The sequence below is a fragment of the Akebia trifoliata genome, chromosome 1, assembly GCF_017979445.1.
Source record: "Akebia trifoliata isolate Shusen 1 chromosome 1, ASM1797944v1, whole genome shotgun sequence".
Taxonomy (NCBI): domain Eukaryota; kingdom Viridiplantae; phylum Streptophyta; class Magnoliopsida; order Ranunculales; family Lardizabalaceae; genus Akebia; species Akebia trifoliata.
The window spans coordinates 28944245-28955076 of record NC_141375.1 but is presented as its reverse complement, the minus strand read 5'-3'; the positions used below and the strand labels follow the sequence as shown (position 1 = coordinate 28955076).

At 33.9% G+C, this 10832-nt stretch overlaps 1 protein-coding gene across 1 annotated transcript; it reads right to left on the bottom strand.

Moving 5' to 3' along the window:
- Window positions 1-5654: 5654 nt before the first annotated feature.
- On the bottom strand, window positions 5655-8405 carry LOC147411519 (protein translation factor SUI1 homolog). The gene is made up of 5 exons (XM_086449454.1): window positions 8245-8405; window positions 6581-6721; window positions 6207-6412; window positions 6042-6095; window positions 5655-5933 (listed from the first exon to the last, which is right to left on the bottom strand). Exons 2-5 carry the CDS (start codon window positions 6615-6617, stop codon window positions 5889-5891), a joined length of 342 nt encoding a protein of 113 aa, XP_086305580.1. The 5' UTR covers window positions 6618-6721; window positions 8245-8405; the 3' UTR covers window positions 5655-5888.
- Between the last annotated feature and the right edge of the window lie 2427 nt (window positions 8406-10832).

Below are 10832 nucleotides of genomic sequence, written 5' to 3'. Positions count from 1 at the left end.
TTGACTGTTATTTTATTGGCAATTTGTAATATTACCTTGATTAGCGGTCCAAAGAAAATAAATGTTACTCTCATCCAAGAGTTGACAATAAAAGATGGAAATTTAAGAATCTTAGAAAAGTGTCATGATGAATGCATGCGGTTGACATAGCAAAGGCATATAATCATAGATCTTTTTTCTTTGGGATACATAAGGAAAAAGAACTGTGGTTATGTGCAATTGCCATATCAAACGCTTACAGATCGCATATGATTAACCATGTGCATTCATCATTGTTATTTTAGAAAATTAATAGACTAATGGTAATTTGACACTCTTTTTTCAAAAAAACCCCTTCCATAATGTGGTAGTTATAGAACCATAAATCTTTTTCTTATGTATCTCAAAGCAAATAATCTACAGTTTTAATCACCAGATGAGTGGCCGAGTGGTAGCACTTCGGGATCAAGGGGTGTATCCCCCTATGGTCTCAAGTTCGATTCCCACCGACTACTAATATCAGTGGCCACGAACCATAGGATTAAAATCCTGTTTCGCAAGTCTTATTCGGAAAGGAGGGAATAGTTGGTACGGGCAAGCAGGCCCATCTAATAAATAAATAAAAAGGATCTCCAATTTTTTTTTAAAAGAATTCCATCATAAATATTTTTTCATGTATAATGATTTTCTAACTCAACTTTGACAGCATAACTCACTGACGTGGCATGTGCAAGAACGGTAGATTATGCCCTTGGGATACACAACTTTACATCCCCATAAACATGTCCAGTTGTGTATCCCGATGAAAAAATCTACAGTTCTTGCACATGCCATGTGAATGAGTTTTTGAGTTGTTCTGTCAATTGTGCAGAGACTACTTACTTTTCTTAATTTAATTTGGGCTCCACTTGATGAAGGCTAGGAAAATTTTGTGTCGGAATTGCTAAGAATTGTACTCTCACACTTCCAAATTAACTCAATAGAGCTTAATTACATCCACGTTAATTCATGTTGATGAGCTTGAAGTTTAAATTCTCAAACACCACACCAATTAACTTGAAAGGTAATTGCACAGTACATTACATGAATACGTAAAAGCCGAAACAACACGAATATTTCAAACTCTAGACAAACAACCACTGCAAATCACTTTGCATTAATTTGTAGAGCAAACATGTATGAACAATCTAGTCATTCATTCACTTGTTGAATGTCTTGAAGTCCAGTACTTCTCGATCTCTTCCGCCGTTCTTCCAGGGATTCTCCCAGCAATAAGAGACCATCTGATCGTTTAGACAAAATTTCACTTCATATGAAACATAATTAAAAGAAAGAAAGAAAACAAATTAAGGGGGAGACAAACAAACCAACCTCTCTCCAACCAGATTATACATCCTAATAATAAGTGTTTCCTCATCTTCTGTGAAATTCAACTTGGAATCTTGACTGATTTCCTCTGAATCAATCACCACAATATAAGAAAAACAAAATACAGAAAACGATTTTCAAGTAGACAGTTAGGTGATATAGGTTACTTTGAATCAAGGATCAGAATATCCAAAAGCCGTAAAGAAAAAAATTGTGCTCAAAGATCAAATATTCATTTCATTCAAGAGTACGTAGTACAATTAACTCAAAGAAGAATGGAATCCATTAATTTCAAAAGGGTACCTCCAGAATCGACAGATATATCTTTAGAAGAGTGATCCAAGTCAGCCATTTGAGAGCGAGAGAGAGAGAGAGAGAGAGAGAGATGTAAGAGCTTATGGAGAAAGCGAAGTAATATTAATAGGAGGAGATCTTTAGAGAAGAACGGACGGTGAGAAAAGAGTGGACTGTTAGTTGCAAATAGAGAAACGGTGGTTGAAACTTAAATCTTGAAAGGTTGGTTGGTTGATTTTGTCGGTATGGAAAATGCTGAATTGACTATACACGTCACTGGGTTAGACACTGTACTGACGTGGAGGTGTATAACACTATAACTGTTTATGTTGTCACTCACATCTCGAGGAAAAATATCTATGGTTCCCTGCACACTTGCACTTACTGTGGATGCTTTTCACTTGTATCCCGAGGAAAAACATTTATCGGTTTCATGCACACCTCGACGTCAGCTATTGTCGAAAACAGTTTCCTTTCGTTTGGTATTAATTTGAGAATGTTGCTGGAGTCACATTGTTTCACACATTAGTGGCACAAAACCAGAGATGCTTCTCGCTCACATTTCAAGCATCTATGATTTTGTACACATCCACATCAGTAATGTGTGAAATGATGTTAGTTTGAATATCACTTACCTGCACTGACGTGGCAGTGTCCCAAGAATCATAGATTTTTACCTCGAAGTACAAGGAGAAAAATCAATGGTCCTGGAGATATTACCATGTCAGCATAGTGTCAAGCACAATCATGCATACCTTCCCAATTTGGTGGGTATTTGAGATAGATTCAGGGATCAAATGCGGTGCCTGTTCCTATAAAATATGATAAGTGTCTACTTGGTACATTTTAGTGATGCTTAAAATACGTCAGACTCTTAATCAAGTCATTCATGTTGCCCCATGCATTTATTTCCTAATCAAATTGTGCCACGTAGACACCATTCCTATCAATAGAAATGAGACATCATATGGGATCTCGACTCTTTGAGGTGGCCCTCAGTGAACCCTTTCACCGTGTTCTTGTCTACCCATTTGATTTTTTGGTACCAAAAAAATCAAGTGATTTTTTGTTCAGAGTGTTGTGAACGAATTTGCTTACAACCCAACAATTGGTTGACATATGGTGCAAATGACGTAAGTAATATAGAGATAATTTCTCTCTCTTGCGTGCACATCCTTTACCCTGAATTTTAATTTTAAAAAGTTTAGTGGGGCGCACATTGATTATCATATTGCCAATCCAACATCACGGCCTTCTAGATTTCATTAAAAAACTCATGGTAAAAAAAATAAAACAAAGTCTTTCGAACTTGGCCCAAGGTGTTAAAAATGGACGGCTACCGATCACCCAAATTTAAAATTAAAATTTAATTATGAAAAATAACTCTGTTTTTAAAAATAGAAAATCACGGAATTTCACCGTCTACAACATTGGTATTGGATCATGTTTTTAATGCCACAAAGTGATCTAATCAAGAAACTTCGTTTCAATGTGGGTAGGAGAGAAATTTTCTCTCTTATTACTTACGTCATATGTCAATGGGTTGTTGGACTGTGACTCTATGAGCAAGTTTGCTCACACTATGAGCCAAAAATCACTCCAAAAAATCAATTACCTTCACCATCTTTGATATTCAAGATAAAATTTTGGAAATTTACTTAATGAATATTGAAGGAAGGATTTCTTTCTAAACACAGACTAATATTTTCACGATAACTTGATAGTCCATTTAAGTAAAAAAAATTCTTTCACCCCCTCTCATGATAAGATCCATTTAGTGAACTTTTTCTTTCCTAATGGCTAATGCCCCCTCACTCTCTTTCATGAAGGGCTTAAAATGGTTCGGGGCAGATCTGAATATATCCATATCGGTATTAGGCTTGGATCCTATTAGTTAAAATATCATTTAAGTAAACTTTTACTTTCACCCCCTCTCATGTTAGGATCCATTTGAGTGAACTTTTCCTTTCTTAATGGCTAATGCTCCCTCACTCTCTCTTCCATGTAGGGCTTAAAATGGTTCGGGTTAGATGTGAGTATATCCATATCCGACTTGGATCCTAAGTCATAGCTGAATCAATTTTCTTTCACCAAAATCAGATCCAACCTGACCAAATAATTTTGACACATTCAACTATTTTTCTTTGTACTATATTTGTTAACTAATTGATACAATACCATAATTCTTTTGTTTTCTAAACATTGATGTTATGATAAAACAGCAAAACAAGATATTTTGAAAAATATAATGAAATATATTTTTCAAAGTAATATATCATTCAGATCAAGACAAATATAAGGATGGATCCGTATTAGACTTGGATTCGACTCCAATTAAGAGACATCAACCCATATTTGACCCATTTTTTGTTCAGACCTACTCCAAGAGTCCAAACCCGCTAACTTCGTACTTGGGTCACTCATATTTCAAATAAAATCCAACCCATTTATGCCCTATCTTCATGATTAGATCCATAAGTCAAATTGTCAAGATTGACAAATTCGAATCATTGAGATTAACCTTTGTTCCAATTATTGAGATCATCGATTGGAAATTATTGATCATGACATTTGAACATGAACCATCGAGATCAATGATTCAAACTGTCCAAATTGACCTTGTTATAATCGTCGATCTCGACATTTCACATGAACTATTCGTATCAGTGATTCAAAACTTCGAGATTGAAAATTTGAATGGTTTATCCCAATGATTTGAATGGTCAGTCATGACAGTTTGAGTTTGTGGTTTTCTGGTCAGGGACACGGAGAAATAAAGGTTTTCCGAATGGGAATGGGATTGTTAAGATACCTAAGGATTCATGAAACGATATAATTTATTTAAGTGTAATGATTTTCTGATGCCCTCTCTGACACACGTCCCTCTACCATCTTATCACAAAATTGTAGATCAATTGCCTTGGGATATGTATAATCATAAATCCTTTTGTTATGTATTCCGAGGCAATTGATCCATGGTTCTATGACGGGGGTGTCTAAGCCGGAGCGTGACTCTTTATTTAAATAGCTTACCCTTATGGTAGTGGATCAAGTCCAACTTAACAACTCAAAATGAAAAGGGAAATTACTTAATGATCCCTGGCAAAAGATTTTCTTTCTATTTATCGATTAGCCAAATAATCCATTTTATAAATCCCTCTTTCCTAATAAGTCTTTCAACCTCAAACTAGATACTTCTCACATTGATATGTCATGATTGCCCTACACATTTAAACCCATCATTTTCATCTTAAAAAAAAATAGATCCCCAACAAGAAGTCAAATTTTGAAGATTCCATTCCGATGAAACAGAGTTGAAAAGAAAAAAAAAATCATTTTCAAACATTTTGAAAATTTATGTATAATAATAAATAAAAAATTAGGGATTTTCCATTGTTTAAATTCGTCTTTGGACAAAAATTGACAGTGTTTCTTTTGGTTTAAAATCTAGTCATTATGTCAAATTTTACATCTATCTTTCCATGTATTTTATATCAGTTGAAAAAACTCAAAACCGAAAAAAATAAAAACAGATGAGTTTTACAATGTCGATTTTTATTTTTGAGTTCAATACTTTTATTGTCAAGTTCCGACAATTTTTTCTTTAATTGTTGAACTCAACAATAATTATTATCAAGCCCGGCAATAAAATGTGGTGAACTCGACAATAGGTAAAACTGGTGAGGTCAGAAAAAAAAAATTGATTTCCACACCATTATTTTCTACCATCATAAATTCAAGCTGTTCTGTTGTTTTCAAAAACCAAAACACTTTCCGGATCTGTACATCTTTGATGTTAGTTATATCAATTGATGATTAAACTTGACGTATGGTTGCACTTCTTCAATATCGCTTACAGTGAGAGTACATGATAAATATGGACAATTAACTAGTCAAGTCTCACCTGGCTTGTAATGTTAGAAATGAGTGAAAAAACCATACTTGTTCTGAATCTAAAGATAGTGGAATTGTTCAAGAATAATGAGCAATCATCATGGGCGGCAAAAGCAAAATGTTTAAGATGACTGAAATTATTCTGGACGAAGGTTAAAGCTTTCCAACGAACCATAGCACTCCAACATCACACAACAAGCAGCACCAGAAAAAGTTTAGTACAATAAACGTGGCATAATAAGTCATATAACACACAATATGTAGAAAGACTATAGGTATGTTTGCAGGAATAATGATTTTCACTCGCACAATGAGAGAAAGCATATAAAATTATACTGAGATTGAACTGTTGTTCAAAAACCATGAATCTTGATGTGTTCTTTCTTCACAATGCCAGCCTGTTTGTACCAAAGAAAAAAACCAACACTCCTCAAAATATATGGTAAATGGGTGCGAAATCAAATTTGTCCATGTATCATAATTGGGTCGTAGGGGGCGATAATTACCTGAACAAGGAAGGTCGAGACATTCTTCCTCTGATCACCTTGGAGTTGAATAACCTGCAATCAAATATTGATACAAAACATTAAATTATGAAACACTAGATACACGTGGAGGGAGGGGAAACGTAAGATAATGTAGATATAGAGAGGTATTGATGTCAAACACACCTGGCCTAGCTCCGGGTCCTGGACAACAGTACCATTGCAGCAGAATTCCTTCTTAAGATCCTTAAGGATCTTGTTGTAGCTGAATTCCTTCTTCAAGCCCTGCACTGTTGTCAAACTTTTCCTACCGTTTCGCTGCTGTATTCGCACATGCACATACTCCTTTGAACCAGCACCCGAGTCCTCAGCATTTGCCTCAGCAAACGGATCTGCCTCACCATACAAGAATGCCAAATTCACAACCAAAGTTTAATTCTTAGACTCGCCCTCTTTATCAAAAAAAGAGCTAAACTTATCATTGGGGCTTCAAACACCCAAAATATTCTCAAGAAATGACACACAAGCTCCTGCCTTAGTTTAGGGAAGAAAACACGCACCAAAAGCAGTGGGAATCTGAACGTCGATTTCAGACATGAACCTTGGCTGTAGGAAATTGAGAAAAGTAACAACCGGAGTTTTCTTTTTTCTTCTTTTTTCTTTTTTCTTTTTTTTTCTTTTTTTGGGTTTAATGCTCAGAGCTGAAACAGATATAAGAAACCCATTAGTTTCCTTGGCTAAAAGGACAAATACAGCAGCCCAAAGAAAACTTATTTTCCAGAAGCTAAACATCACAATTTTGGAACATCAGCTTCTAGAAACATGAAGACTACACAAACATGACTTGACTTAATCAAATATATAATGACAACTCCGATACAATGACTTCATGTTCATTTTGTCGAAGTGAGGAATATAATTCTTCAATTCTTGGGTGCTAGATATGCCACGTGCACCCTCAAAATGCATCGAAAGCAACATGACTAGGCAGTATGATTTTTTCATTTATTTTTAAATAGACATTATTCTAACAAATTCCATAAACAATTTTTTTAACAACCCAACTTTTCACCAACCTCCAACGTACAAAGAAGGATACAAATTTACGGAAAAAAATACGGAATCTTTAATGAAATAATCTCAACTAAGGTGAAAATATTGGATTAGAGTGTAAAATAACAACTAGATGACAGCCAAAAAAAAAGTGAGAAGAGACTTGGTGGCAGCTAAACAACCAGATGACTACTGTTTAAAATGACAAAATATTGGATTACAGTGTAAAAACTTCTCATAAAACATGGTAAACCCTCTTGTTTTGTTTTTTTTATCTTTTGCCAGGAAAACCAAACGAGAAAAAAAAACAATAAAAGGTAAAAGAATATTCTAAATGAAGCTCAAAAAATTCAAAAGAAAAGAAAAGGGAAGATGATCATGAACCAGCAATTAAAATTATTAATTGCAAATTACAACCATTAATCTGATCCAAAAATTCATCAAGTTAGGAAAATTTAAAATTTACGAACACATGCTTCAATCCAAAAGAAGCATATATAGAGATATCAAGAAGAAAAGAATAAGAATTATCGAACCTACAGGAAATGACTTGATCCCATCATCGTATTTCTTGAAAATCAAATGAAAAGATCAGATTAAGAAGGAAGGAGGGGTATCATCAGTGCAAAATCACATAGATCCAACAAAAGATTAAGCTATATCGTTCGCAAAGCAAAACCATCATTTACATCCTTAACATCTATTCCGCCAAACAGAGAGAAATCAACCAAATAAGAACCCTAAAATCTACAAAATTTACAGAGAAAACTAACCAAATTAAAAAAAAAAAGATCTAAACTTAAATCAAGAAAAATAAATAAAATCGATAGAAAATCCAAAATTTGAGATGAACTCACGTAAATGAAAGGAACACAAATAATTCACAAAAAAAAAAGGTACATAGCATTCAACCCCAAAATCAACAAAAAGAACACAACCAGATTCCATAAAACAAGGATTCAAACCCTAACCGAAGCATCAGGAAACCAAATCATCACTGAAAATAGAAATATAAAACCACAAACCACGAACCAGGGATTAAAACAGGAAAAAAAAAACAAAGAAAGATAAAAGATAAAATTAAATTAATATACGCGTAGATCTAATAGTCAGATACGTTAACCACAATAAATCAAATAATAAAAGGACAACAAAAGGGGAAGAAAGATACCTGATCCGAAACTAGGGTTTTGAAGCAATTGAAGAGGAAACCCTAAAATCGGAGAAATCTGAGCACGAAATTGCAGAAAGAAGAAGAAGAAGAGATAGATAAGATTAGCGAATGGTGGTGGTTAGTTCGGTGATCATTCACCACCCACTTATACTGTATAGAAATTATCTTAACCACACAACCCACACCTTGGGTTAGGGTTAGGTAATCTTGTTGGACCTCGAGTATGTTGGTTCGATGATGATTATATATTTCAACGGTTCAGATCTTTCGGGATTTAAATAATGCTAAGTTACACGTTTTGGCGCGTGTCAACGTCGGTATCTGGCGTCTGTAGTAAGGAAAGGTCTTTTCCTGTACCATGCGTTGTATCCACGCTTCGTGGGTTATGTCCATATTGTAAGTAATAACTATGTGGGTCCCACCTGAGTTATGTTTTCTAGTAGATTAAACAAAGAGAAGATAACGTTCACCTTAGGATCCTGAGTGTTAGATGCACGTGAAATTCAACATCGGTGCAGATCTAGAGAACAAGTAGCCATCAAGGTGGTTTATAACGGGTCCACGCCTGTCAAAATAAATAAGGAAAAATTACTTAAAAGACCTCACAATAGTTTGACAGGACATTGAGTAAAATTTTTCCTTTTAAATGGTCCCTGGTATTAACAAGTTCATCAATTTTAGTGTAGAACGTATTTTTATTTAGTGTCGAGCTTACAATTTTTACTCTCGAACTCACCACTATTTATTGTCAAGTTTACCACTTTTTACTTTTTCTCAAATTCGATGCTTTTTAATTGCTTTTGAGTTCACCACTGGTAAAACTCACCTATTTTTAATTTTTGAATTTTTTTCAATTAAAATACATGGAAAGATTGACTAAAAATTTAAGATTACAACTTTTTTAAATGATTTCAACCCAAAAAAATCATTCTTGATCGATTTTCATAAAAAAAATTAAGAAAAAAAAAATGAAAAAAAATCCTAATTTTTATATACATCTTCAAAATATTTGAAAAAAATCTTGAAAATGACTTCTTTTTTCTTTCTTAAATCCTTCTTGGTGAAATGGAGTGTCTAAAACTTGACTGAGACGTCAAAAATTCATTTTTTAGATGAAAATGATGAGTTCAAACAGTTAGGACATTCAATCATGAGAAATGTAGGAGAGGAGGTCCAAGGACTATTTAGAAAAAAAAAAAAAAGTTTACTAAATGTCTTGCCAAGCAATAATTGAAAACTTAGCGATTATTTAGAAAGAAATCCTTTAGCGAGGTCCTCTAAGTAATTTTTTCAAATAAAGTTGATATCTTTGGACTGCAACATGAGTGGGTCAAACCTGAATTCACATTTCACATTTTAAGTAATTATCATCTTTTATTTACATTTGCTTATAATTTCATATATATGACTTTTGAAATATAACTTTAAGATAAATAAGTGTAGAGAGTCGTGACAACCTGAGTAATTTTTTCAAATAAAGTTGATATCTTTGGGTTGCAACATAGGTTGGTCAAACCCGAATTCACATTTCACATTTTCAATAATCGTCATCTTTTATTTACATTGCTTATAATTTCATATACGTGAATTTTGAAATATAACTTTAAGAAAAATAATTGTAGAGAGTCGTGATACCCCCCCCCCCCCCCCCGAATTCACATTTCACATTTTCAGTAATCGTCATCTTTTATTTACATTTGCTTATAATTTCATATACGTGAATTTTGAAATATAACTTTAAGAAAAATAATTGTAGAGAGTCGTGATAACCTGACCCCCCCCCCCCCCCCCCCCCAAGTGGCATACTCAAAATACTCTCTTGACATGACATGTGTTATACCCATAGATTTCCTCGAGATACACATACGTACATCTCCCATAATATATGTGCAATTGTATATCCCGAGGAACAAAGATTTATGGTTCTAGTACATGCCACACCAAGAGAGTATTTTGAGTCTGCCATGTGGGGGAGTAAAAAAATATTACTCAATCGTAAATTTAACCACTTCTCTTTATTTAAGCCATTGGCATTTCTAAATTACTTTGTATTAATGAGAAATGAACCAACCCAATCATTAATCCGAATTGGTCTGGGCTTGGGTTGACTATTTCATGCTCAACGACAGGTTGGGTGTAGGCATAAGTTGATGTTTGTCAAGTGCCGTTGAGCACTAATTGATCCCCCAACCTACCCATGTTTTAGCTAGGTGTCAATAGGTACCCATTTAATCGAAGCCAAATTGGAATCGAAAATGCTGATTTCAATCCCCCTTTTATTGAAACCTATCAGAGTTGAGTCAAAATGGAATTGAACTGATAAGAATCATAATTGTTAGATTCTATCCAATGGGTATTTGTGGGTACTTAGAATCAATTTATCTTGTCATTTCTTTCTATACTATAGATGATTTAAGGTGTTTTTTTATATTATAAAATGAATGTATGTTATATAAGTTTTCCAATTTTTTATATGAATTATGGATTAAAGTTTAAAATGAGTTATTTCTTCCAAAAATTTATTACTAAATTTTATTTTTGAAGAAAATCATTAACTTATATCTTTAGTATAACAAATTATAACT